Below are 26,953 nucleotides of genomic sequence, written 5' to 3' on the forward strand. Positions count from 1 at the left end.
CCGGCGACTGCGACAAGCCCTAATTTGGACGCGCGTTAACCAATATTGGAAATATTTGTCTGCTAATTCGGGCAGCGGATGGCGAATCGGAAAGTCCTGTGACGGAATAGATTAATTAACAGCTCTTTATCTCAATTAAAGCGATACTCCAGCAGGGCGCTAATAATTGGCATCAGCTTTCTTGATCTCTCCCAATCTTATCGCAGATTGTCTGGATACACGTGACCACAATCGTGATCAGCAGGGCAGATGTCGGAATCCTGTGTGAGGAGCATGTTTGATCCGGCAAGAAAGAGCAAGGATGTGTGGACGATACTCAGTAGCTGCTGTAAGTATTGATATGTAGACCTGTGATCGAATAGTGTTACTGAGCTAATGCTGACCGATTCCAGCGCTTAGAGCAGCTTCGGGATATGCTGCAAGAGGATGGGATAATGATCGATGAGTTTGCTGCGGATGATCGGTTTGGAGAATATTATCCTTCGTGAGTACTTTTTTGTTTCAGAGTATAAATTTATTTATACTTATTTGAGATAGAAATAATGTACGACCAACGACCTTTCGTCCAGTCATGTATCGACAATCGGGAGATAACCAATTGCATGGCCGGTTGATGCGGTGGGCTTTCATTCCACCTTGGGAACATGAGATACCGAGAGGCCGACCGTAAGGGAGTTCTTTTGTCTTAGTCGTATTGGCATTTGTGAAGCTGACTTTTAGACCCGTATTCAACGCCCGCAGTGATAATCTGAGCAGTAATATGTGGACAAAGGCGTTTCATGAAGGTGGGCGATGCATCGTACCTGCTGATGGCTACTATGAGTGGTTGACACTTGAGCGCACAAAGGAGATGGGGTTATCAAGCGCTATAGTTGCGCAAGTTAACAAGACTGGAAAACTACCTTATTTTGTTCGTCCACGAGAACATACTACCAGATTGATGTATCTTGCTGGACTGTATACGAAAACACATCTTAAGTCTATGAATGGGGACAATAGGGATCAAATTGTCTACTCATTTGCCATTGTTACGACCGATGCTGCTCCCAGTCTTGAGTTTCTCCATCATCGCACTCCATTAATCTTAGAGCCGGGTACTGAAGCTTTTAAAAACTGGCTTGACCCAGACTACAAACATATTGAACATTTACCGATGAAAAACGATGCTAAGATGGTAGAACGACAGATTGAGGCCGACAAGGCCGATATTTATCTATCTGGACCCAAAGATGGTCAGAAAATCATTGATGATAAGTCTTCCATCACTAGATTTCTGGGAGCGAAACGGCTCGGTGAAAATGACATATCTAGCTCAAAGCGCATAAAATCAGAGCCTGATAGCGACGAGGCTGAACTGATCAAGACTCCCATAAAAAAAGAACCAACAAATTCACCGTCGAGATCAAAAGATCGACTATCACCATTGCACAGTCCCAAGAAGAAATCCGGCAAGTCTGACTCGAAATCACAGAAAATTACGTCTTTCTTTTCCCCGATAAAAAAATGAGAACGATAGTACAAACCATATTTTCTACTAGGTATAGTAGGTATCATACCGCATCATGATTATCGATTATATTGTACGATAATTAGAATCGGAATATCTCTCTGATTGACTTAAAAATGAATGCATAGGCATATAAAATGTTCCACCTCCTGCTTAAGAACCCATACATACCATCAATCAATCACGTGATTGAAGCTGAATGAGAACCCTGCATATGCAACAAGGAATGGCTTCAAAATATCTCCAATCTGAGTTATAGCTAAGCAGTTTTGGTTGAAATATCGTGAGATTGTCGAGTTTTCGACGCGAATTAAGGTCGACACAAGTACCAGAACCGGGCGTATTTGCGCGGTTGCTGTCTCGCGCGAGACCAGAATAATGCCTGAGTGTCTTGAAACTCCTCGAGAGGTTTGCCGAATGTTCCGTTTTGCAGCGCAGCTACGCGATCCTCTCTTAACGGTCGTTCCTCTTGGAATTTTGGGTTTGTTTCCTAGAGCTGCATCTGCAAATGTCTTGATTCCCGACTTAATAGGAATTGGGAACAGCAGCTATACGATCAGCAATGCGACTTCAACTTCCAGTACGGGGAATTCGACGACCTCTTCTTCCAATGCGACCAGTTCGACAAATTCGACAAATTCTACGAGTGCGACTACATATCCGTTCATAAATTCCGTGGATGGCTTTTCCAAGCCAAACAATTTGCTAAATCTGTGTTTCATCTTACTCGTCCTTGTTGTGATCGCGGCATTTTTTGGATTACGATATCTCCACAAACGGAGGAGGTCAACTCAGTTACGACTTTTGAATGAACGCCGGACGGAGGCGCTTCGGAGAGATCTCGAGACTTCTAATTTAAGAAGATCAGATTTATGGGGCAACCCAGAGATGCGAGAGCGCGGTCCGACAAATCCATTCATGCGGCCTGCTCCTCCACCGCCATATGAGCCACATCACTTTCCTCGAAGTGCCTATCTAGGAGGAGGTGTGCCTCCGACATATCATGATGCGATCATGGAGGAAGAAGAGGAAGAAACGGAAAATTTTGTTGAACAGAGACATAGGCAGCAGCTCGACCGAAACGAATAGAGCGATGCTACGGACGACGTGTTACGATTACGCGTCAGAGAAGATACCATCCATATCGAGTTGAGACGGGGTTACTATGAGAGCTTAGGAGTAATGCTGTGCAATGATGTTCAGTAGTCTTCTTCTACTACGCAGACTTTGGATTGTTGCAGATTTTTATAGACAAAATACAATTTGGTCGAATCGGTTGTCACAGATTCCTTGGCCATTTTGAAATCAACGTCGATTTCAACATGGAAATAGAAATTGACATTAAAAACTAAAAATATTTGCGGTTTATGAATTGGAGAAGGAGTTGAAGTTGTGATTTGGATTTATTCTGGAATCTTTACGTAGGTTATCAATTGGCATATATGGACCAGAAACTGAGGTGATACGAGATTGGGCAGCTGTATATATATTTCGACACCTCGAGGGATATCGTTGTTTGTTATTTTTTTTATTTCGAATTGGTTTTGTTCTGCTTTTTTTCTTTTTATCTATATCCGTTGAATATGATACTGTGTCGTGTTGAAGTTGATATCGTAGACCCAAGACTCCCCCACCAGCACCCCGCCAACGAGCCGATTAATGCGGTTCATGCTTTTATAGATCCTCCTCAATAAGCAAACGTTGGTGCAGTTAAGAGTGCCATGATATACTCAAGGGAGACTATGCGGCGTAGCTGTAGGACTGGCTCTGGAGTCCCGGCATTGGGTCTTCCAGACAGCGACCTAACACAACCTACGACATTTCCGCATTTCTCGGGCAAGTTGTTTCCGAGCAATCGAGCAATTTTCGCTGATTTTTTTTAAAAATTAGAATCAATATTATTGTCTACTTTTATTAATAGAAATGTTGTTGTCATCAACTGCGATCAAGTCGAGCGCAAGAGCTCTTGCCGCTTTTCCATCGTATGTTTCTGCTGCTGCTGCTGGTCCGGCTCGCGTTGCTACTCGCTCGCTGGCGACCGAGACGACGATTTCTCATATTCCATCGGTGAGTTTGATTTTTCTTTGTTTTGTCACTAGTTTCTTTTTCTGCTGTATTGAGTGTTGTATAATTAATTGTACCACATTTTCTACTTCGGTGCCGACTCAATGCTACTGTACTTTTGATCGGGTCTATCTCTGCCGCACAATTGATACTGACGAAACACAGGATCCAGACGAGGAATTCACGGTTTCGATTCCGGCGAGCTCTTTCGACGAATACTTAGTTGATCTGGAGTCGTATGATTTGAAGACGACTAAGAATGACCTCATTGCCATGTACAAAGATATGACCACAGTTCGGTTCGTAATTGATCTGGTTCTTATCCACTCGGTGTGGAAGCTAATCGTGGATTAGTCGTATGGAGACTGCGGCCGACGCACTTTACAAGGCGAAGAAGATCCGTGGATTGTAAGTTAATTTTAATCTCTGTCGAGTTTTTTTAATGCTAACCCTCTCAGCTGGTGAGTCAATCTTGGTGTTGCCTGATCTGCATAATTTTAGTGTATGATACTAAACAATTCAGCCACTTGTCAATTGGCGAAGAAGCTATTGCTGTCGGTATTGAGCATGCTATCCACAAAGATGATAATGTTATTACCGCCTATCGTTGCCACGGGTTCGCCTACATGCGAGGTGTATCTGTCAAGAAAGTTCTTGCCGAGTTAATGGGTCGTCGCGAAGGCGCCTCATACGGAAAAGGTAATGGTTTTGGTAAAATTATATTGGGCTGATTTTTTACTCATCTTATTAGGTGGATCCATGCATATCTTTGGTAACCATTTCTATGGCGGCAATGGTATTGTCGGCGCTCAAGTTCCTGTTGGCGCTGGACTTGCTTTTGCTCAGCACTACTTAGGCATTCCACATGCTACTTTTGCTCTCTACGGAGACGGTGCAGCCAATCAGGGCCAAGTTTTTGAGGCTTTTAATATGGCCAAATTGTGGAAACTTCCGTGCGTTTTTGCTTGTGAAAACAACAAGTACGGTATGGTAAGTATTCGAATCTGCAGATCCATTGAAGTCTGGAAACTAACAATTCTAGGGTACTGCTGCCGCTCGTTCGTCTGCTCTTACTGAGTATCATAAGCGTGGTCAGTATATTCCTGGTATTAAGGTCGACGGAATGGATGTGTTGGCTGTAAAGCTTGCGTCAAAGTTCGCTCGTGAATATACGGTTGGTGGAAATGGTCCTATAGTGATGGAGTACACGACCTACCGTTATGGAGGACACTCGATGTCCGATCCCGGTACGACATACCGTACACGTGAAGAGATCCAACGCATGCGCTCCACTCATGATCCGATCACGGGTCTCAAGGATAAACTTGTTAAGCTTGGTATTATGACTGAGGAAGAGCTCAAGAGCATCGATAAAGAAATTCGGGCCTATGTCGACAAGGAAGTTGCTGAGGCCGAGCAAGCACCTCCACCGGAGGCATCTCCAGATATTCTGTTTGAAGATGTGTATGTGAAGGGCACTGAGATTCCTATTTTGCGTGGTCGCTTCACTGACGAGAACTACACGTTTGCCAAATAAGGCGTCTATTGTCGACTAGTGGCCGGTCCATTAGAACAATTAATAAAACAGTACTGTTCGTTCTGTAGTCACTTCTGTAGTCACTACCGTAGTGAGATTAAGTTTTATGTTTAATGTTTCTCATATTCTGCTTATGGTGTTCGGATCAGGGTTAGTTACCCTGCGGGCGCGGTCAAAAAAATCTTAGAACATTCTTAGAGCAAGCTTCGCGTAGTACGGCGACTGAGGGCAAGACCAGTGCAAACGCAAATTGAAAGAAATTATTCTAATCAGATATTGAATAGAAAAAGAAAAATATATAATGTCCGGATTAACACTGCCAAGTGCGCCGGGAACCCAACTGTTCAAACCTGGCTACCAAACTTATCAGAGCGAAGATGGAGCTATCAATCGAAACATTTCTGCCTGTCGAGAGATTGCGTCGATTGTGCGTACTTCGATAGGCCCATGTGGACGGAACAAAATTGTTATCAATCGTAAGTTCTGTTTTTTTGTCGGATGCTCTAGTGTTGTTCTGCATATGAGAAGGTTTAACTTACCTACTACAAAGATCTGCAAAAGATCTTTCTAACTAGTGATGCTGCTACGATTCTACGAGAGCTCGAGGTCATTCACCCGGCGGCAAAACTGATGGTGATGGCTTCTCAGCAGCAAGAAACAGAGATGGGAGACGCCACGAATCTGGTTATCATATTTGCAGGTGAACTGTTAAACCAGGCTGAGAGTTTGATCAGAACAGGTTTACATCCCGCCGATATCATCAAGGGCTATGAATTAGCAGAAAAATATACCCAGACCATGCTGGATGAACTCGAGGTAGAAAAAGTAGACAATTTACTAGATGAAAAAGAGCTCTTCAAGGCCATTCGTCCTGCAATTGCATCTAAGCAATATGGATCCGAAGACTTTCTCGCAGAACTGGTCTCAGAGGCAGTTTTGTCGGTTATGCCCAAGAATAGCAAGAATTTCAATGTCGATAACGTCCGGGTCGTCAAAATTATGGGTTCCAGTTTGAATGCTAGCAAAGTTGTGAAAGGTATGGTGTTTAATCGTGAACCCGAAGGATCGATCAAGAAGATCACATCGCGCGCGCGTGTCGGCGTGTTCACCTGTCCCATTGATATCAGTCAAACTGAGACCAAAGGTACAGTCTTGCTTCATAATGCAAAGGAGATGCTCAATTTTACAAAAGATGAGGAAGCTCGTCTTGAATCTGAGATTAAGGCATTGGCAGACACTGGCATGCGTGTGCTGATTGGTGGTGCGAACATTGGCGATTTAGCACTAAACTACCTTAATCGTTACGGCATTCTGGTACTTCGTGTACCGAGCAAGTTTGACCTGCGACGACTCTGTCGTGTTGTTGGTGCGACTCCTCTACCTCGTCTTGGCGTTCCAATGCCTGAGGAAATGGGTAAGATTGACGTTGTTGAGACAATTGAAGTTGGAGGAGATCGGGTTACTGTTGTACGACAAGGTAAGCACGCTAAAATTTCAGCTAAATAATATTTCACTAAAATTTCAATTTTTAGAAAGTGAGATTACTCGAACATCTACAATTGTCATTCGTGGAGCTACGCAAGGTCTATTAGATGATGTTGAGCGCGCCATTGATGATGGTGTCAATGTTGTCAAGGCTCTCACCAAGGACGGTCGACTTGTTCCAGGCGCAGGAGCTAGCGAGATTGAGCTGGTGCAGAAAATATCTGCATATGCAGAAAAGACAGCAGGGATTTTACAATATGCAATCAAAAAATACGGTGAAGCATTTGAAATTATTCCCAGGATTCTAGCCGAGAACGCTGGTTTAGATGCAACTGAGGTTCTGGGAAGTTTGTACGCAGCCCATGGAGGGGCTAAAGGTTCTATTTCAACCGGTGTCGACGTCGACGATAATGAGGCAACCGGCGTTTTAGATGCAAAGTCCGAGGGTATCTACGACGCCCTGGCAGCTAAGGGCTTTGCCATCAAGCTTGCTACCGACACGGTCAATACAATTCTTGCTGTCGACCAGATTGTCATGGCCAAGCGTGCAGGTGGACCTGTAATGCCTAAAACAGCTATGCCTGGAAACTGGGATGCTGATGATGATTAGTGAAAGTGGATTTCATATTTATAAATATAATAAATGTAAATATATCTGACTGAATGTGGTGATTGCTCGATCCGGAAGGAGGTTGGGTATGACTTGAGAATTCGGGTCAGTGTACGCTTTCGAATTAACCTGTGCCAGCGAGTTTTAGTAGCAGACCCTAAAATAGTTGGGTCCAAGTTCCCATCGAGTCTCTATACCCAGCCAGCTTGGAAGCTCGACAACTGAAAATGAATTTAGCAATTGTTTGGAATAGGCTAAATCATAACGATTTCTTCGCTCTTTGGATCTTGGGTTTCTGCTGTCCATCTTCCGTTTTGTTATTTGTCTTTTTTCTTGCCTTTGACCGCGAGTACGGTGTTGTTATTTCCTTGGTCACAGGGCATTAAAAATACATTCAACTTCAGACCAGTCGTTATCTTATCATCCACGCCGCGTTTTATTTCATACATTCTTTTGTTTTTTTGACCTGATTGATACATTTGTGATTGTACATCGGAAAATATCAAGCCTAATAACAGTTTTCTGCAATGATTGGAAGTTTCCGAATACTGGTCGCTGTAGCAGCACTGTTGATTGAAGTTGTTCTGGTCAAGGCCAAGCAACCAAGAAGCGCAGCACATCTAAGCAGGTCAGGCACACAACTGCTGGGAAATGCGACCGAGAGATTGGTAATGTCATCTCTGCTCAATCCACTTCAGAAAATCAGTCCTGTGGCGGATGATTCATGGTATGCTTTTGTTTCGGATTGTTGTTGGTGAGGTTGAACAGGTGGAGTTAACGGCGCTGACCTTGACCATTTTTTAGTTTTAATTGCTTGCTGCCTAGGTATGAATGTGGCCAATTTGCGGATTGCAGACCGTACGATGGAACTTGTGAATGCCCTCCGGGATTTGGCGGTGTTGACTGTATTGAGCCTGGTACGTTGTGTTCTTTTGTTTATGGATATTTAGACTTCACTCTGACTGTCTTAGTCTGTGGATCGCCTGCTCATGGCCGTGACCGGATGCCTAGGTCTGGACCGTCTTGTGATTGTGACGATGGTTGGGGTGGAATCAATTGTAATGGTACGTAAATATTTTACTACTAGGTTCAAAAAGGGATTGCTAATGTACGAAGTTTGTCAGCGGGACGATGCTTGTAATGCTTTCATGCCTGAAAACTCCGGCGGTGCATGTTACAAGGCCGGAATGGCTGTTCAGCAAAATTTTCAGATGTGCAATGTTACAAGTAAGTCGGATTACTAAGGTCCAATGTTTCTGATATCTAACTAGTTTAGATCGCATGATTCTTGAAATCCTTGACGGTGATCTTCCACAAGTCACATTTTCTTGTAATCGAACAGCAGAGGCTTGTGACTTCCAATGTAAGAAATCATTATTTTGTATGGAAATTTAATTTGACATTTTTAGTCTGGATTGCGGAGGTGGAAAGCTTTTACTGTCATTTAACCGACTGTGTGTTCGAGACTGGTATGCAATTTGTTTTAGATGCCTAAAGTATATACTAATCGAGCCAGAATCTACGAGAACTTCCAATATCACCAGATATGACTGCCCATCTATTGAGTGCGCCTGCATTCCAGATAGGACGCTCTGCGGAGCCGATGGATCGATCGACATCACTGATTTTTTGATAGAAGCCATCGAAGGACCAGGCAGTTTTGTTTGTGATTCTGAGCGAGACTCCTGTGATTTTTCAGAACCGGCAATGGACGATCTTATTCAATCTGTGTTTGGTGATGACACAATTACCTTACACTGCGACAGTGGAGAGTGCATGCATTATAGCGAGATCCCTGGTTATGAGCTACCAGTGAAACATATCAACAGAAGAGTTCTAGTGGTTGCGATAATCAGTGTGCTACTGTTAATCGGTTTGATTTCTTTTGGAATCTACTACGCCACTCTGAAGATGCGAGAACTCACTAATGGCTCACAACTACCCGCAGAAGATGAATCTTACAAGCTTATGGCAAATCATACGCCTGCATCGCTCCTGTTTCGAAATGTCACTTATGCGGTAAGCTCGAAGAAGGTCTTATTTGGCGTTAATGGTATGGTGAATCCCGGTGAAATAATGGCTATTATGGGGGCCTCTGGGGCAGGCAAAACGTCTCTGCTCGACATTCTTGCACATAAGAACAAGGATGGCAAAGTAGGCGGTGAGATACTTGTGAATGGATACAAGGTTACCGAGAATCAGTTCAAGAGCATGATTGGATTTGTTGACCAGGAGGATGCACTTATGTCGACACTGACAGTGTATGAGACTATTTTGAATTCCGCCTTGCTCAGATTGCCGCGGACGATGAGTCGGAATGCGAAACGGCTTCGTGTATTGGAAACCATGCAAGAACTTGGAATCATGGACATCAAAGACCAAGTTATTGGCTGGGAAGGCCAGCGCGGAATTTCTGGTGGAGAAAAGCGTCGGGTCGCAATTGCTTGTGAATTAGTAACGTCACCATCGATTTTGTTCCTTGATGAGCCCACGTCTGGTCTGGATTCGTTCAATGCTTATAATGTTATTGAGAGTTTGCAGAGTCTTGCACGAGACTACAAACGTACAGTGATATTCACGATCCACCAGCCACGGTCGAACATTGTAGCTTTGTTCGACCGTTTGTTGTTGCTGTCTCATGGTTCGCTGGTGTACTCTGGGCCCGAAGAACAATGCCACGGATATTTTGCCTCGATCGGATGTCCTTGTCCACCGGGATTTAATATAGCCGATTTTGTGATTGACTTGACCATGACCGCCTCTAAAGACACAGACTTTACAAATGGGCATGTACGGTCGGTTCAAAGACCTTTTCGGGATGACATTGATACCTTGGACTCTGAAGAGACCACAACTAGTGAGGAATCTCCAGGATTGATTCGTCTGGACTCAAATACAAACGATGCGGAATTCCTCGATGATCCACTGCAGAACCCCGTTCCGGTGGACGTCCCGCCTGAGCAGACCTCGGCCGAGTTAGAGTCTGAGTCTGTTTCGGACAACAATACTCTGGTTGCGCCTAGTCTGGAAGAGCTCGTGGAAAAGTTTAAATTGTCCGAATTTGAGCATGACATTCAGAGTACTATAGAACAAAGTCTGCATGCATCGACGGACAGCATGGCGCCTACACCATCATTTTTGAAGGACGCGAAGCGCATCAGTGTGTTCGAGCAATTCACAATTTTATCTGTTCGTGCGTTTAAGAATCTGTATCGAAACCCGATGCTATTGCTAACGCACTATGTAATTGCACTGGTCCTAGCTATTCTGGTAGGTTACTTGTACTACGATATTTCCAATGACATTTCCGGGTTCCAGAACCGGCTCGGTTTGTTTTTCTTTCTATTGACGCTATTTGGATTTTCGACTTTAACGACAATGCATACGTTTGGATCTGAAAGGCAGATTTTCGTACGCGAGCGCGCAAATGGTTTTTATGTGCCGGTCTCTTACTTTGCATCGAAGGTGATGTTCGACGTTATACCGCTGCGTGTTTTCCCCCCGTTGATGTTGGGTCTGATTATTTATCCCTTGATTGGTCTGAGTTTTGAGGCAAATGGATTCGTCAAATTTTTATTTGTTCTGATGATGTTCAACCTGGCAGCTGCGGCCTTATGCTTGTTTATCGGCGTTATGATCAAGGATTCTGGGGTCGCTACCTTGGTTGGTATATTAGTAATGCTATTTAGTTTATTGTTTGCAGGCTTATTTTTGAATCGAGGTGAGTTTAACTAACAGATAAGATGCAAATTGAAATAACACCAAGGAATTTAGAATCGATTCCGGCGAGCGCATTATGGATCCAGAATTTGTCTATTTTTCATTATGCGTTCGAAGCGATGCTTGTAAACGAAGTCCGATATCTGACATTGTTGGAATATAAGTTCGGATTGTCGATTGAAGTACCGGGGCCAACGATCTTGAGTACGTTTGGCTTCGATACTACGGCGTATAGAAGTGACGCCACTGGTTTGGTCGTGTTTTTCTTGTTGTTTAGTGGATTATCGTATGTGGGCGTGCATTGTGTCCTTGTTGAGCGACGATAGCTACGGATAGGCGGTTATGTTGAGAGGCGGTATTGTAAATATATATATTACATGATTTTATCATTGCCTGTAGGCGTGAGTTGTGACCAATCCAGCTCGTTCGACTATGATTTGGACTAGTTAAACTTTAGGGAGATGCTGCTTTCTGTTAATTTAGCCTTCCAGAGATCGGTCGGAGGAAGCTAGTGTTAATCATCTTACGTCCGATGTAACTTACAGGCAAGACATTAGAGGCCGGTTTTGTCAAGCTATTACATATTCTGCTAATTCTTCTCCGCCACCCAGTACACCCCCTCCTACAATAAAGCCCTAGTCGATCGGTCCCGAACTGATGAAATACACGTATGCGAATGCAGCCACATTTGAGTCAATTTGAAGTTGCTTTTTTGATGATCTGATCTTTTAATGCAGTAAATTTTGGCTTTCAGAGAAAAGGCGTGACGTCGTTTGTCAAATTGGCTACAGCACAAGATAGGAAGTAGATCGACCGGATAAAGGGTCACAGCTAACTTCTCCCAATCGACTCTCATTCCTAACCAATTTTCAACATTAATACTCTGAACTTGAAATCCAATTTAGCAGAGTTTAATTTCGAAAACTATTCTGTTTATCATGACTGCAGCGAGAGGCAAAAGGATAAGCACATATGAGACTCAAAGAGCGCTAGAATGGACGCAGAAACTACGAGGAAAGATACTGTCCTCTGATGACGTTGAGTCAGATACGGTACGATTTGGCCATAATCCGATCAAACCAAAATGTTAATAAAACAGCATTTCCCGATATCTAAATTGCCTAATCCTGGACGGATCATACGACCTTCCCAGCTTCAAACTTTTGATTGGATCGAGGCGAGGTAAGTCTGGACAACCAACTCGATTCGATCTAACTAACTAGACTAGATTAAACGTGGTTGTGGATAAAGATGATAGAGTAACAGCGTGCTGGACAGGATGATGTATTAAGTGATATATTACTGGTCCAGCCATGAATTTACTTGTCGTGCACCGAGCCTGCGATGTTAATACGGAATCGCTGGAATGTGAAATCAAAGATACTTACCGCGACGCGAGTCGTAGACCCTGGCTGCCAAATGGAAAGTAGCTCACCGTATACCACAGAGCGGCGATAACTTGCAGGCCACAGGCGAGAATGGTGAGAAGCGTATTTCGTAACTGGACAACTTCGGTTAGTACACGGAATCAAACACCTGCCAAAGAAAGAAAGAAGAAATGGTACTCCCATACAAATAAGCTCGCTGTGAGCGTGAGGATAATGGCGCCGAAATATGTAATTGTGAATAAAATGCGGTTCGCGGAAAATAAATGTACAATGTAATTCACAGGGCCCTGAAGACATCCAAATGAAATCACAAACAGTAAGGAGCCAACCGACCATCTGAAATTTTGTTAGACTCTGCTTGTTCTCGGAGACTGATAGAAACAATAGAATACGTACAGGACGGCAAATTTCTTAGGTTTGAGAATCAAAACTGGAAACAGAGCAAAACAGAGAGTGAAAAAAACAACCGCAGATGCTAAACACACACCAAAACAAACAATCCGATCCCAGCGCGAAACTAAACCGCTTTAGAATGTAGACATTGATGTCCGCTTTGCAGATATACATACGATTGAACCAGGCCGGCTCTTGAATATTGCCGCTGCTGCTAACGGGATCATTCTCCGACACTGGTAGTTGCATATACCCACTGCCTCCAGGTTGCTTAAATGGGTTGATGGATTTGAATGTGGTTTGGATATTGTTTAGCGAAAAATCCGATAATTGTAATCCATTTGGCTCCGGGGCGGGTGCGGGTGTAGATCGTAACGAGAAGTTACCTAGCTGCTGACGAAACGATCGTTCCGCCGAAGTCGCGTTAGTATTTGTAGTCTTTGGTGGCATTATAAATATTGCCAACTATCTATCACTAAATATCAATATATATATATATATATAAATATATTTTTCAGTAGTATTAAAAACAATTCAAGAGTTTGTGGATCAGAATGAACAGTCCTTACGCGCTATCTGAGCTAGGTCACAAGTCATGTGATCGTTACCTGGAGGTCACAGTTTGTGAGCTGATTGAGATGCCACTCTTGCACAGGCTCTAGACGGGAGGGGGACCCCGCAGACCCAGTTTTGCTTGTTACAAGTAGACAGCAAGGAAAATTACATTTGAAGGGTGCAAAAGTTATAAGTTTTTTGCTGAATTCTTTGAGCAGAAAGCCTAAGTAAAGTCATTGTTTTAGTTGATATTCTAGCACCGAAAGGCGCATAGTCGACTGGAAATCTGATTGCAAGCGCTCGATTAGTCAAAGGTTGGTGATTTGGCGGAACATTCAACTCCTGTCGTCAGCTAGAAGTAATTTTTGTCTTTCAACTTTCCTCTTTTGTATTTTGCATTAAGCTTGCCATTCACTGCTAGAGGCTCGCTGAAATGTCGTATCAGTCATCGTCGCCGTATATCAAGCCGGATCCCGATGCACCGTTCTACGGATCGCCGTCGAGAGGACCGAACTTTGGCCAGGTACCTATGCAGCAGTCGCTGTCATCCTCGTCTGGAGGGAACATGATGGGTAGTCGGAATATTCTTGGTCGAGGATTTAGTTCCTTTGATGATAATAGCACGAATGTCGTTTCATCGATGATACCCGAGGCAGATCTCCTTGACTTAGATTTGGGTGGAGACATTTCCGGCAATGGTAGTTTTATCACTTCCCGCGGCCAGAGTACGATGGACTCGGCGCTCGATGCTCAGCCTGGCCCTGGGAACATATCGGACCAGCAGCAGGCGAATAGTTATGGTGCGCCGTCTTCGATGAATATGGGTGGGTATTTTTCGCCGTCCTCAAGACCGATCAATATGGCGCCTCCGATTGCCAGTTCTACTTCACCGTTTGACGACTTTATCCAACAACAACACCAATCAGTTGACCAGAAATTGAATGGTTCGACTTCATCGTCCGTACCTGCTATTCCGAGTTTACCTGTCCGATACCGGGCATCGAACGACTACGCCCCGAAACAACAGTCCAATCTCCAGAGTATGTCCATTCCTGATTCCGTCGGGAGCTGGGGCACTCCTGACGACTCGCTTGATTTAACATTATCTCCACCATCACTGAACTATCGTGCCGACACGTCTGAAAAGCAGCAGCTGTTAATGCTGGAAAAGCGTCGGCGGCGGCGAGAGTCACACAATGCTGGTAAGTATTTGATGGCTGCTTGTTGTGTCTAGAAGTCCTCTAACTGTATATAGTTGAACGTCGCAGAAGAGATAATATCAATGAAAAAATTCAGGAGCTAGCGCTTTTGATCCCTGAAAACCTCCTCGCCGGAACGGGGATTGGAAACGGTGGAGGTGTAGGAACTGTTAGCAGCGGGAGCCTCGGCGCAGATATCGAAGCGTCTACGCCGTCAGGGCTCTCTGGTGTTTCTGCTGCATCGGCGGCAGCTGCTGGGAAAGACGGCAAGCCAAACAAGGGAATTATTCTGCGGAAGAGTGTCGATTATATCCGGCACTTACAGCAGAGTCTTGAATTTCAACGTCGCAAGAATGAAGAGCTTGCAGCGCGGTTGCAACGGTTGGAGGAACAGTATGGAATCACGCCGACCAGAAATTCCGGTGTTGATCAGCAGTCTGAAGGGGTGTTTAAAGGACTTCGGTTTGACGATAGTCCGCGAGAGCCCGAGGAGCAAAATGATTTTGCTGTGTTAGATTATGATGAGCAAATCTTTCCGACGAGTCCACAGGACAGAGAGTACTCAGGCATGGACATGAGTTGAAAACTCGGCTGTGGTAGTATACAGATGTAGTTATATTTCATTTTATTTTATATCGTCGTTTGATGTTTGCATTTTTGTTGAGGTAGACAGAGATTGTTGGTTTGGCAGGAGTTTGATTTATTAATATTTTGTTCTAATTGGAATATCATCTATTGTATTATGTAATCTTCTGGTAAGTAAGGTGGGAGATCATCGATTTTCGTTCTTTCAGAATGATTTCAGTAACAAATATGGCCAAGATCGGTAAGTTCAGCACAAATCGAGCCGACTGGAGTTTTTCCCGATTTATTACTAATTAAATGCCTAGAAGGGGATACTCCAATAGGATTGGCGTCGCCTATAGGCGGGGAAACCGTGAACGAAAATTCAACAGAGAAGTCGACAACCGAAAATCAGATTCCGACTGAATGGCAATGGGATCCAGAAGGATATGAGAACGACGTGAAGAGGGACTCGGCTAGATTGGTGGACAAAGAGTTGCAATGTAAGTTCTTGACCTTCACAGGAATTTGCTTACTGATTGATAGTGAAATTTGGTGATGTTTTGAAGCCTTGAAGATATAATATTACGCTACGGGTGGTTTATATCACATTATATATGCTGCAATATATATATGAAATAAATAGCATGCGTGAAATAAATGCATAATTATGATATATTATACAACAAGATTCTTGACTCCGTTAAATATACTTTCGTCGCCTTCGTCCATCTCATTTCCGTCATTCCGACTGCCTTCTAAACCTTTTTCAAAGATCTCACGTCCGGACGGTCGTTTTCTCGAATCGACATTTTTTAGATCTGCGTTTTGCTGTGCCATTTCTGCTCGGAACTTTTTCCGCCATATAATAAAATTCTCGCGGTTAACCAGTGTACCTCTGAATTTCGCTTGTTCCCTCTCTTCTTCTTCTTGCAGTTTCTGCTCGCGGTCTTGTTCGATCGCGGTCAGTTTGTCTTGTAGAATCGTCTCGCCCTGGTCTTTCAATGACGAACTGACCGCAAAGATCGACGGTAATCCGATATTTTCTTCCAGCTAGCTATGTTAGTATACTTCCTTTAGATCATGTTTCAGTGCAATATTGCAATCACAGGAGGGCTTTCGAACCTCTTGCTGAACCTTTTCTCGTAATATTTGTAGATCATTTCTATCCAGTTCGACATCGATCTCTAGCGCTCTCTGCTCCTTATTATCATCATCGTCTTCCTGTTCGTCGTCTTCAATCCGTTCACGTTCTAGTGTCAAATCGACAGTAGGAATTGTTTGCGGGTAATCTACCGAATACTCCACAGCAATCAACAAGAACTGGTTAGACTGTTTCACGAGAATATTACTATTTGCGGTCGGCGGTTCCATCTTGATTGCAATCGTATACTTCGACGGCGACAGAACCGTCATTTCGTCTGGGTACATAGACTGCAACAGCTCTATTTCTTGCGCTTTTTCTTCATCTGAATCCATTTTTGACTACTGATCTGGCTCTATAAGAATCCGATACTTCAATTTGCTTCAATCTGATTAAAACTGCTCGTTTTGGCTAATACTTCCTTCCCAAATTCACTTTGAATCTTGCTACACTCAATTACAGGGTAAGGAGCGCACATACAAATTTTGCTGGGAGCTCACTGTATTCAGATCGACTAGTTTCTCGAAGAATATCAACAGCTGCAATCACCAGAGAGAAAATGTCCAAAGATGAGGTCCTTGTGCTTGCACGCGATTTGCTCCGTCAGCGTAATCCTCTGGAGGCGCTGATTTTACTAAATCCCGTCCTACAAGATGATCCAGAGGATCTGGAAACTTTGCAGACCGTCGCGGAGGCACATCTGGAGGCCTCGGGCATGCCTGATATTACCGACGGACAGCAGCACACGGAAAATGCATATAAGTTATTCACACATGCGGCAGCTTTGGATAGTGGCAAGACTGCAAAAGCAGGCTACGACAAATATCTCTGGTTAGGCCAGTTATCAGGCGGGCAAGATGCGGTTATGTGGTTTCGAAAGGGCTGTGAAGGTCTGCGACAAGATCTGAGTAAAGAGGATATACCTGATATCGAGCGTGCGGGATTGCGGAAAAAACTCTGCGATGCGCTGTGTGCGAGCATTGAGATTTGGATGACAGACTTATGGCAAGTGTCCTTTGATGTGCAATGAGCCAGATTGATTACAACGACTAACCAGGACAGCATGGAGCCAGAGGCCGAGAGCATGTGCGAAGCCCTGATTACTGAATCGCTCATGATCGACGAAAATCATCCAGAATCATATTCCACCTTAGCATCAATACGGTTGTCACAAGAACGAGAGGGAGAGGCTCGAATAGCTGTCCAACGAGCCTGGGAGCTACAAAAGGAACTGGGAGAGTCTACTGTGTCCGAAGATGCTGCTGTCGAGGTCGCTCGCATTGATGCACTAAAAAGTGTCATCAAGCTGAGTCTCGAAACAGACCTGTACGAAATTGCCGAAGAAGCGAGTCGTCAGGCTATTGCGCTGGACGAGGAAATCCCAGAGGTTTGGTACCTGTACGCTCTTGCCGCTGTGCAACAATACGCACGTAACCAGGACAGCACAGAGACACTGGCGTCAGCATACGATAGGTTTTCAACCGCGTATGAATTGCTGTGGTCACCGACATCTTTATCAAACAACGCTGAAGACGAACAGGAATTGCAGCTGGAAGTACGGGAAAAAATGCAAGAGATTGAAGCGGTGCTTAATAACAAGGGAACTAATCTACAGAGCAGTGGGAACACTGTAGATGTTGAAGACGAGTGGCTAGATATTGATGACGACGAGGAATAATTAACATTAGCTCTGCTCGTGTTCCATGTCTTCCCAATTTTCTACCTAATCTTTTTAATTTGTACTAATATTGTCCCTATTTTCTGTCATGCACGTCTTCTGCATGACCAACCGTATCCACCGCTGCCTGCCGTCTGTTCTCTTGCTTCGCACTTCTTTCTTTCTAAGCCCTTTCTGCAGTATAATTAACTTTCGGCTAGAAAGCATGAGCAAAAAAGAACGTGCACTCTCTAATCTTGCCAAAAGTCTGTTTACATATATCCAAATACGGGTTTGAATGCGGCTCGGCTGGGACGAGGCGGGGCGAATAAGCCATTCCCGGAGCTGGTCGGCCAGCCATCTTTTTGATGAAAGGCGTGGACTGGACGAGAGAGATGACGGATTTTTAATTTATTTTTAATTCGCTTCGATTTGAAGGTTGGCTCTGAGACGTGCTCTTTTGGGGTCGGCTGGGCGAGCTGCTATGTTCGGCCGACGACTGCTTCGTTCTTATATAGTCATGTCCCCCGACATGAAATTCCAATTTTTTTTGTGTTTCTATATTTCTTAGTCCTGTTTTGTATATACTAGTTGTGCAACTATGGTTGTTGGAGTTTTGCACTGAAAGTAATTCATGAATATCACCGAGAGTCCTGGTAGTGCGTCTACTGCTGCATCAACGGGCGATAGCACAAATTTTTCGGCACGTTACAAGGCGAGGTTGGACCGAGCCCGTCAGCGCTTGAGAGTATGTAAATTGGATTAAACAAATTTTAAAGCAGAGACTGATATTTCCAAGGAAGTCGATAATCGGATTTTACTTCTTCTGACAGGTAGGAATACAGGTGGAGGAGTCCGACACCAGCCGATATCAGCACCCGTTTTGGAAGAAGCTTCAAACACAGAGCCATTAAATTCTGCGGTGCCAGTACACCCAGGATCACTAGATCTTCGCAGAGATTTACAACCGCACGCAACTACACAATCGTTCCCATATTCACAAGTGCATTCTCAGTCATCCTCCTTCCGGACATCCTCTCAAACTAGTATCACGACTCCTCGCCGCTCGACTGTTTCTTCCTCACATACCGGTGGTTCGTCATTGCATACTGGACAGATTTTGACACCACAAAAGGCAGTTACCCTGGGTCCAATTCGGGAAGACGAGTTATCAAAGGATTATACCGACTCTGGAGCCGAGTCGGACGAACCGCAGTATACCACTGCACCAGTCTCGCATGGCTCTTTGTCGGCCCTTGTAACAGGAGGTGTCGGCGCAAGTGCTATTGGTGGAGCGAGTGTAGGTACAAGTTCCAGAACCAGATCAGAGCAGCGTGGATCTGCACATGAACCTAGGCGGAGTCACGCGGACCTACTGAAACAGATAGAAGATGATCTGATGCTTGAGACTCCACTGGAGTTTGCAATGGGCAGTAATCGTGGGTCAGATAGCGAGCAAAGCAGTAGCTCGCAGCCGAGCGACAGAATGACTCGCTCTGTCTCTGAACCATTAGATGTTAGAGCGAAGATCTTGTCTGCAGACACGAGTCCGCCGAGACCGACAGATCGTCGGGCGAGCGAAGATCCGGATTTCCAGATTCCTCCGCTGAGTACGAGCCACGATTCTTTGAGCTCTATGGAAGATTTGTTGCAAGAGGTTCGGATGTTTCGATCCCGCGTGGAACAATTACAGGAATCTGTTCCTCGATCAACTCCCCAGACCCCGCAAGTAGGCCAACTGGATAGCTTAGCTCCTGGAGATCCAAATACGACCGCAGGGCCTCAGCCATCTCCTGGCTCTGCTCGGTCGCTGGACCCGGAATCCTACAGGATGAGCAACTTCTCGCTACATTCGCCTTCGTCCGAACAGCACCGGTTTGTGACGATTGGACAGCCGAACGCTCAACCTTCGTCTGTGTATATTCCCGCTGGACTTCGTAGCATTCAAGGACAAGAACAGCACGGGCTGGCAGAACATGGAATTAGCGAAGAGACCATGCAAGACCTTGAACCACCTCCGCAACTGACCGAGTCCGAAATTCAAACTGATCGCTATCAGGAACTGGAAACGGATATAGTCAATTCTAGGCACCCATCTCTGTTTAGTGACAGCAAGGGCATTTCCACCGAGCCAGATTTGAACCATCCAGGGGATCCGACTGAGCTAGTTTTGTCTTGTGAATCAGGCGAACCAGAGTCGGAATCGACTCATGTTTTGAAAAATCGTCGGAGCGTATCGTCCATAAGATCAACTCGGCCATCGCTGAAACCTCGCGGACCTCGATCAATGAGTTCAAGTAGCTCGTTGGTTCGCGCACAGCCCTCGGTAGAATCGCTAAAAATTGAGCTCAGCTCTCGCCCTGCATCCGCGCCAATAGGGCCAGAGGAAACACAAGAACTTGAAGTCGTCAATTATCAGACGGCTGAGTCGTCTCCTTCAGACAGTGACAACGAAGATGACGATATTTTGGAGGATCCCCCGGAATTGCCACGGCGCAGCTCGGGACGGGTTCGCAAGCAGTTGAAAGTGCGGAGTGTTCTTATTGACCCTGTCCCTGCGACTGGTAGATCTGTATCTGACTCTACAACACGATCATCTAAAGCAGCGGATCCTTTGCCATCGCCATATTTTACGAATCCGCATCGGCCTCGACCCAGTGGCCCGCGTCGGCATAGAAAATCTAGCTCTCATTCCGTTGGAACCACTAATGTTAAGGCTGCTAGTGCTGGAGGAGAAGGAGGTCCTAAATCTGGTACGTCTCGAAACAACAGCAATAATAAGCCATTCTACGAGCGACCGCGGGTCACATCGACGTTATATGGAGAACCTCGCAAGCCTGATACAATTCCAGAATGGTATTTGGACAAAGAAACAAACAACCTTGACTGGCAAGGCAAAGGGAAAGAATTTTCGGAACTGATACATCTCGAATTTGAACACAAGCGAATTCTAGAGAGGTTTATTGAGACGCTTGGAAAATTGAGTGTAGAAGTCGGCTTGGATGAGAAGAAACGGATTGAAGGGCGACGTCGAATGGATAATGCGTTGCTGGCTTTGGAAGGTTGGATATAGATAAATCTGCATTGATTCTTGATTAGTTCTCGTTATAATTTGAATTATAATATTTATGTTTGAAGTTACATAGAATTGCGGTAATTTGTCAATTTGGCTGTATTTCTGCGTAATTTAGTGATTCTATGCATTTTTTCTTAAGCTTTTATAGCTTCTTCTACCTGATTGTATTTTCACATACAAGCTCGCCGCAGGTATAGTATCACTGTGGCAAGATACCTTTCGGAGTCAAGATCAAGAACTGGCGGCAGATTGAATAGAATAGACACTAATGGATAGCGTATAACCAATAGAAGATAGACAATATTGTGAATTTATTAAATTTATTTGTTTTGGTTTTGACTATTTCGGGATATACTGCTCTTGCATTGATTTGCGTTGATTCGGACTAGATCTCGGGACGAGATGGACAAAAATGACGGTTCCAACGAAAGTGAAGGCGAACTAGTTGACTATAAGAAAGATTGTCAATCTGTAGAGTTGCAATCGACTGAACCAATTCAACCAATTGAACCGATTGAACCGATTGAACAGGCCGAAGATCAATATGACCAGGCGGATAGCTGGGAAGACATCGACGGCGACAGCGATAACAGCGAGGATGAAATGTCGGAAGGTATTTCATTCCTCGGTACCCTTCGCTTTAAGCTAATACATTCTAGGAGAAAAACTTTTGTCTGATGAGGAGTGCCATAATATTAGGACGTTTTTACGCGAACAAGGTCGTTGCGAATTCTACAGAAAATACTTAATGCCGGCGGAATCTTCGGAGCATGATAATTCACTCGCTCAATCATCGCGCGAGTACTCAGTTCTGGAAATTTTATATGCTCTAGGTATCAGAATCTCAGGTTTACTCGAAGATAGTCTAGACGAATCCACAGCGACTGCGGTCTTGGACATGGCTATTTCTCGAGAACTCGCACGCCGAACACCGCTAGCAGACATATCAACAGTCGCTGATGTGGTGCGCAGAATTAAACAGGCAGAAAACATTGTTTTCTTGACTGGGGCAGGAATTAGCACAAGTCTAGGTATCCCTGATTTTCGATCTGAATCTGGAATTTATGCAAAGCTTGAGAAAATGGGATTAAATGAACCCCAAGAAGTATTTGACTTACAAGTTTTCCGAGAAGATCCGAGGTATGTGAAATTTATTTTTGGAATTCGCCGGGATTTATCTGTTATTAACTGTTCAAGAATTTTCTATACGTTTGCAAAGGATATTTTGCCTACTGTGTCTCGATTCAGTCCCACGCACGCATTTATCAAGTTGGTCCAGGACCATGGCAAACTGCTTACTAATTATACTCAAAACATCGACAATCTGTATGTGCAATGCGTATTTATTTCGTTGGCATGTTAACATAAATAGGGAATCATATGCAGGAATAGCTGAAGATAAATTGGTACAGTGCCATGGATCATTTGCAAAAGCTTCGTGTAGGAAATGTGGGCATAAAGTCGACGGCAAAGAAATTTTTGAAGATATCACTCTAGGCCGTGTTGCTAGGTGTAAACAACTCAGAGATAATACATCCCTCGAGACAACCCGAAAGCGGAAACGAAATGATGATGATGATTTGGAGGATGAGGAGACAGATAAGCAACTATGCGATGGAGTCATGAAACCAGACATTATCTTTTTTGGAGAGGCACTGCCTAACACTTTTGAAACACGACTACTTAATCAAGACATTGACAAATGTGATTTACTGATTTGCATGGGTACTTCTCTAAAAGTTGCGCCCGTAAGCGAGATCATTCGAGTCATGCCGCCTCATGTTCCTCAGATATATGTATCTCGAACTCCTTGCACACATGCTGTATTTGATGTTACAATCCTTGGAGACTGCGATGACGTTGTCGAGCTTTTGGCTGATGAACTAGGCAACGACTGGAATTTGGAACATGACATGGTAGATAAAAGTCTTCCTGAACTTGTGCTGGAACAGACAAGCAGTCGAATGTTCCATTTATCTCGGAGCTGCGCTTCGCCACAGTTACAGGTCGATGGACTCGTAAGGGAGCCTACAACAACAGCATGAACGTGTCTCTTCACATTAAACTCATTTCTTGAGTTTTATCTAACCGGCCGAATTCTTCGTGTGTCTGAATGAGGTCTGGACTGCCGATAGTAGCAGCTGGGAGTTGGGTCTCGTATGAAGCGGGGGAGGGGCACGACAGCAGTCGGTCCTCGTCCAGCACAACATCGGCCTAATGGTAAGAGATTGGAGAATACAGGGCCTGTATATTATTCTTGTTCGTAAATTTTTTCTATTTCTGGAGATTACATAATACAGTAACTTTGCTTTATAACTGAATCATTTGACCAACTACAGGGCATGTTTCCTCATTAGGCATCTGGTGCGGCTTCTCTTGAGCCAACTAGGAAACATTTGTTCTGCGCATTATCTTGACGGTTTTCTTAGTCGTCACTACGAAGACAACAGAAAGAGAGAGAAGGAAATCTGAGATCTCGAAACTTAGATCCATCAATTGGGGATAATTCGACGATTTGGATCTGATCGGGAAGGCGTAGCAAACCATGGGTCTCCTTGTCGTGTCTCTGTATGTTGGATGAGCTGAAGTTACTGCTGGTTTTTATTAGCTGTTTTGTAACTGGTCAAATCCACGATCGCTAACTTTCACCTTCCATTTTAGGTATCTTCCACACACGATTCATTTCGATATTGATGATCCAGTCTTGATCGACAAATTAACGGCTGCAGCCTCGACGATTTCTGTCAGTGAGTCCTTTGCCGCCTCTTATGATGCGCCAACTCAGGCTCCTTCGTCCATCGCGCCGCCTCCAGTATCAGCACCACCAGTGAAAGATCCAAAGACTCCTGTGCCAAATTTCATCCAGTCACTCGCCTCCCGTGTAGCCTCTGCGAATAATACCCCGCCAGCATCTCCACCGCTTTCCTCTGACGCGAAAAGTTTTTTTTTCAAGGGACCTTTTTCTTCGACCTCGGCGCCTATCCCCGCAGAGGGAGGTGCTAGTTCGACAAGTCTACCAAATTTAGCAGGACTGGCTAATAATGATCCAACAACTACCGCGACTAATGCTGTTGAATTTGAACGTAAATTCAGGTCTTTGTATAATCGATCTGTTCAAAGAGCCCGTGGGCCGACCTCGTCGCCTGATATTCCGTTGCTGCCTACACTATCGCCGGCTCTCGAACGATCTAATCCCTTTCTGAATGCCCCGCCTGCTGATCCGACTAAATCATATTCTATATCTGAAACTGCTAGTCCTTCATTCTCCACTGCTCCTCTGCCAGTTCCAGTTCCTCCTTCAGTTCCTGCTTCAGTTTCTGCTCCGACTTCGAACAGTACATCTAATATTAGTACCGCGGCAAGACCAGTAGTCACGCAACCCAGATCCAGGGCTAATTCTCCTCCGCCCGCTAAGCATCTGGTTCAACGCCGACGAAATTCGAATCCGTGGGGTCCGCCTTCTCTGAAAATCAGTGCTCGTCGGCCACCTCCAATCAACGTTCACTCCCCGGTTGATCCAACGACTGTGTTTGCAACGATACCTTGGACAGTAGTGAAATATGATAAAGGAAACGGCGCATTGAGGAATGCAATTGCACGCGCGGAGGAAGAGGGTATCGTTTCTGAAATCTCGTGGATCGGAACTCTAGGTATGCCGACCGACTCTTTAAACGACTCTACCAAAGAAAGTATTGAGAAAGTCATGGTTGAGGAACATCAAGAACTACCAGTATATGTTTCCGATGCCACCATCGAGGGACACTATACACATTATTGCAAAGACATTTTATGGCCCACGTTTCACTACCAAATCCCTGACAACCCGAAGTCCAAAGCTTATGAGGACCATTCCTGGGTCCATTATTTAGCTCTCAACCAGGCATTCGCCGATCACATCGTCGCGAAGTACAAGTCGGGCGACACAGTCTGGGTACATGACTATCATCTTTTACTTGTTCCAGGAATGGTTCGGGATACAATACCTGACGCAAAAATTGGATTTTTCCTCCACATTGCTTTCCCATCATCAGAAGTATATCGATGCCTACCCACTCGCAAGCTACTTCTGAAAGGCATGTTGGGCGCTGATTTGATTGGATTCCAAACTGATGAGTATGCTCGGCATTTTAGGCAGACTTGCCAGGTAGTACTTGGAGTCCCGGCAAATCGAGATGGCACAATTTCATATGGTGGACGCCGAGTCTCTGTTAATTCTTGCGCGATCGGCATTGACCCTCCCTCGTTACGGAAGGCAGGCAAGTCACCGGAAGTGATACAATGGCGAAAGATGTTGCGCGAACGGTGGCCAGATAAAAAAATGATTGTCGGCCGAGATAAGCTGGATCAGTTTCGTGGAGTTGCGCATAAAATGCGGGGCTACGAAAAGTTTCTGCAGGATCATCCTGAGTATAAGGAGCAAGCTGTGTTCATCCAGGTATGCTTGACTAATATTGCCTCTCAGGACTTGGAGTCCGAGGTATCAGACATTGTGACTCGGATCAATGCGTACACGCATGTTGTATCAGAGCCACCCGTAGTATTTCTGCATCAAGATATTTCTTTTGATCAGTATCTTGCATTGCTCTACGAGGCCGATGTGTTTGTCGTGACTTCATTGAGAGAAGGCATGAATCTGACATGCCATGAATATGTATTCTGTCAGAGCGAAGAGAAGCAGGGACCCTTGATTTTGTCTGAATTTACCGGCAGTGCAACTGTATTTGGAAAAAACTGTCTACTGGTGAATCCCTGGGACAAGGTCCAAGTCGCAGATGCGTTTTACCAGGCGCTGAAAATGCCTAGAGAAGAGCGAGAGGAGAAATATCGGAATTTGTACGAGGAAGTGACGACTAACACATGCGCCCATTGGGTTCGGTTGTTCCTGCATACTTTGAACAAAGTATACTGTGGTAATCAAGCCCTCCCGGTTGCAGTTTGATTCAAATTTTGCGTACAAAGTCTGAGTTAATGTGATGGCTTAATTTTGGTTGGTTACGTGTTTGCAATGTCTTATGTGAATGATTATGAATATAAATACTCCAAATTCCTTAGACAGGTCTCCTTTGTATCATGAATTTAAAACAAACTCCAAACGCCATAGCAATGATCCTTAGTGATTATATAGCTAAGGATTGTCATTCGGGGTCGAAGTTTTCCGAAACTGCAATAATTTCACGAAATCAGGAACGAATTCTGAAATTTTCGAAGTTAGGTCTGTTGTCGGTTTCTGGTCTAGATCTAGATGTGCTGAAGCAGCACTAGGAACATTTCTTAATGTAGCAGCACAAGAGGGACTGGAGTCTCCATAAATAGTACCCGAAATGAGCTGCTGCGAGCCAGGTGAACTCTGACCAGATTGTTGGCTCGAAATGGGTATTACCGTGAATGCACTCTGCGAGTCGAAAAACACATCGTCGTCTTCGTCTTCGTTCGCGATTGCTCGGCCATGTTTTCCACGATATAGCTTCAGACGATCAGATCGTGCTTCTACGACGCCAACGATTCCTCGGTTCAAATTTGATACACCAATCCCAGCTTCTAACCCGTCAATATCATCGGTCATATTTGACCTATCATGATTGGAAACAACTAGAATATCTGGCCCTTCAAGCGCAATCGGACCTGATCGTAAGTCACCACTTTCATTATTAGGCTCCCGAGAACGCAGTGTCGCTAAATATCCACTTATGTCATGCAGCGGAATAGAAATATTGTAGTACTCCATCACCGGTCGGATCGCCCATTTGTACATGAAGATCAAAGTTATTAGACAAGAAAGAAATAATGCCGTCGACTACAGGGTTAGTCTTGGACTGAGATTCAGCTCCCTAAGATACAAAAGAATCGAGGAAAATACTGACAAAGACAACGTTGAAAACAAACGGAAACGAGCTCATAGTTTGCTATCGGAAGAATTCTTAGCTTTTTGTCATAAACTGGAGAATAATTCATTCCACTATTGGTCTTCTAGCCTCCGATGTTTCTAACCCTTGCCTATTCCCAGCTATATTACGAGTAACTTGTAATTGTACATTAAGCTACATAATACATTAT

General features: G+C 44.5%; 14 protein-coding genes across 14 annotated transcripts; 11 read left to right on the forward strand and 3 right to left on the reverse strand.

Moving 5' to 3' along the window:
* Nucleotides 1-44: 44 nt before the first annotated feature.
* V1516DRAFT_676340 (uncharacterized protein) lies at nt 45-1,686 on the forward strand. Its single transcript, XM_066922407.1, has 4 exons — nt 45-328; nt 393-484; nt 538-666; nt 721-1,686. Exons 1-4 carry the CDS (start codon nt 302-304, stop codon nt 1,505-1,507), a joined length of 1,035 nt encoding a protein of 344 aa, XP_066776565.1. The 5' UTR covers nt 45-301; the 3' UTR covers nt 1,508-1,686.
* Nucleotides 1,687-1,885: 199 nt separating this feature from the next.
* On the forward strand, nt 1,886-2,596 carry V1516DRAFT_686002 (uncharacterized protein; the record flags this gene model as incomplete). Its single annotated transcript, XM_066923640.1, has 1 exon — nt 1,886-2,596. The coding sequence occupies one exon, from the start codon at nt 1,886-1,888 to the stop codon at nt 2,594-2,596; it is 711 nt and encodes a 236-aa protein (XP_066776566.1).
* Nucleotides 2,597-3,262: 666 nt separating this feature from the next.
* On the forward strand, nt 3,263-5,323 carry V1516DRAFT_676345 (dehydrogenase E1 component-domain-containing protein). The gene is made up of 6 exons (XM_066922408.1): nt 3,263-3,574; nt 3,737-3,870; nt 3,926-3,976; nt 4,089-4,270; nt 4,323-4,561; nt 4,614-5,323. The coding sequence occupies exons 1-6, from the start codon at nt 3,431-3,433 to the stop codon at nt 5,106-5,108; spliced, it is 1,245 nt and encodes a 414-aa protein (XP_066776567.1). The 5' UTR covers nt 3,263-3,430; the 3' UTR covers nt 5,109-5,323.
* On the forward strand, nt 5,324-7,215 carry V1516DRAFT_712397 (chaperonin Cpn60/TCP-1 family). Its single transcript, XM_066924284.1, has 3 exons — nt 5,324-5,584; nt 5,659-6,585; nt 6,641-7,215. Exons 1-3 carry the CDS (start codon nt 5,410-5,412, stop codon nt 7,201-7,203), a joined length of 1,665 nt encoding a protein of 554 aa, XP_066776568.1. The 5' UTR covers nt 5,324-5,409; the 3' UTR covers nt 7,204-7,215.
* Nucleotides 7,216-7,466: 251 nt separating this feature from the next.
* V1516DRAFT_676352 (uncharacterized protein) lies at nt 7,467-11,310 on the forward strand. The gene is made up of 8 exons (XM_066922409.1): nt 7,467-7,930; nt 8,008-8,120; nt 8,175-8,267; nt 8,320-8,430; nt 8,480-8,566; nt 8,613-8,672; nt 8,720-10,924; nt 10,978-11,310. The coding sequence occupies exons 1-8, from the start codon at nt 7,731-7,733 to the stop codon at nt 11,247-11,249; spliced, it is 3,141 nt and encodes a 1,046-aa protein (XP_066776569.1). The 5' UTR covers nt 7,467-7,730; the 3' UTR covers nt 11,250-11,310.
* Nucleotides 11,311-11,861: 551 nt separating this feature from the next.
* V1516DRAFT_664735 (pua rna binding domain-containing protein) lies at nt 11,862-12,206 on the forward strand (the record flags this gene model as incomplete). Its single annotated transcript, XM_066920623.1, has 3 exons — nt 11,862-11,975; nt 12,023-12,105; nt 12,152-12,206. 3 exons carry the CDS (start codon nt 11,862-11,864, stop codon nt 12,204-12,206), a joined length of 252 nt encoding a protein of 83 aa, XP_066776570.1.
* A 16-nt stretch (nt 12,207-12,222) lies between these two features.
* V1516DRAFT_696129 (Got1/Sft2-like family-domain-containing protein) lies at nt 12,223-12,953 on the reverse strand (the record flags this gene model as incomplete). The annotated part of the gene is made up of 5 exons (XM_066924025.1): nt 12,223-12,262; nt 12,312-12,424; nt 12,497-12,647; nt 12,708-12,828; nt 12,881-12,953. The coding sequence occupies 5 exons, from the start codon at nt 12,951-12,953 to the stop codon at nt 12,223-12,225; spliced, it is 498 nt and encodes a 165-aa protein (XP_066776571.1).
* Nucleotides 12,954-13,692: 739 nt separating this feature from the next.
* V1516DRAFT_625595 (helix-loop-helix DNA-binding domain-containing protein) lies at nt 13,693-15,041 on the forward strand (the record flags this gene model as incomplete). Its single annotated transcript, XM_066919711.1, has 2 exons — nt 13,693-14,461; nt 14,515-15,041. 2 exons carry the CDS (start codon nt 13,693-13,695, stop codon nt 15,039-15,041), a joined length of 1,296 nt encoding a protein of 431 aa, XP_066776572.1.
* A 630-nt stretch (nt 15,042-15,671) lies between these two features.
* Nucleotides 15,672-16,673, reverse strand: V1516DRAFT_676360 (uncharacterized protein). Its single transcript, XM_066922410.1, has 2 exons — nt 16,148-16,673; nt 15,672-16,075 (listed from the first exon to the last, which is right to left on the reverse strand). The coding sequence occupies exons 1-2, from the start codon at nt 16,499-16,501 to the stop codon at nt 15,701-15,703; spliced, it is 729 nt and encodes a 242-aa protein (XP_066776573.1). The 5' UTR covers nt 16,502-16,673; the 3' UTR covers nt 15,672-15,700.
* Nucleotides 16,674-16,725: 52 nt separating this feature from the next.
* On the forward strand, nt 16,726-17,844 carry V1516DRAFT_696132 (uncharacterized protein; the record flags this gene model as incomplete). The annotated part of the gene is made up of 2 exons (XM_066924026.1): nt 16,726-17,171; nt 17,229-17,844. The coding sequence occupies 2 exons, from the start codon at nt 16,726-16,728 to the stop codon at nt 17,842-17,844; spliced, it is 1,062 nt and encodes a 353-aa protein (XP_066776574.1).
* Nucleotides 17,845-18,132: 288 nt separating this feature from the next.
* On the forward strand, nt 18,133-21,099 carry V1516DRAFT_392083 (uncharacterized protein). The gene is made up of 2 exons (XM_066918983.1): nt 18,133-18,571; nt 18,623-21,099. The coding sequence occupies exons 1-2, from the start codon at nt 18,458-18,460 to the stop codon at nt 20,894-20,896; spliced, it is 2,388 nt and encodes a 795-aa protein (XP_066776575.1). The 5' UTR covers nt 18,133-18,457; the 3' UTR covers nt 20,897-21,099.
* On the forward strand, nt 21,089-23,210 carry V1516DRAFT_638716 (DHS-like NAD/FAD-binding domain-containing protein). The gene is made up of 4 exons (XM_066920069.1): nt 21,089-21,512; nt 21,559-22,039; nt 22,097-22,225; nt 22,272-23,210. The coding sequence occupies exons 1-4, from the start codon at nt 21,302-21,304 to the stop codon at nt 22,942-22,944; spliced, it is 1,494 nt and encodes a 497-aa protein (XP_066776576.1). The 5' UTR covers nt 21,089-21,301; the 3' UTR covers nt 22,945-23,210.
* On the forward strand, nt 23,211-25,950 carry V1516DRAFT_652121 (glycosyltransferase family 20-domain-containing protein). Its single transcript, XM_066920272.1, has 2 exons — nt 23,211-23,467; nt 23,561-25,950. Exons 1-2 carry the CDS (start codon nt 23,445-23,447, stop codon nt 25,836-25,838), a joined length of 2,301 nt encoding a protein of 766 aa, XP_066776577.1. The 5' UTR covers nt 23,211-23,444; the 3' UTR covers nt 25,839-25,950.
* Nucleotides 25,903-26,916, reverse strand: V1516DRAFT_691562 (uncharacterized protein). Its single transcript, XM_066923861.1, has 2 exons — nt 26,761-26,916; nt 25,903-26,693 (listed from the first exon to the last, which is right to left on the reverse strand). Exons 1-2 carry the CDS (start codon nt 26,794-26,796, stop codon nt 26,025-26,027), a joined length of 705 nt encoding a protein of 234 aa, XP_066776578.1. The 5' UTR covers nt 26,797-26,916; the 3' UTR covers nt 25,903-26,024.
* Between the last annotated feature and the right edge of the window lie 37 nt (nt 26,917-26,953).

The sequence above is a fragment of the Lipomyces oligophaga genome (genome assembly GCF_038497815.1).
Source record: "Lipomyces oligophaga strain CBS 7107 unplaced genomic scaffold V1516scaffold_5, whole genome shotgun sequence".
NCBI lineage: Eukaryota > Fungi > Ascomycota > Lipomycetes > Lipomycetales > Lipomycetaceae > Lipomyces > [Lipomyces] oligophaga.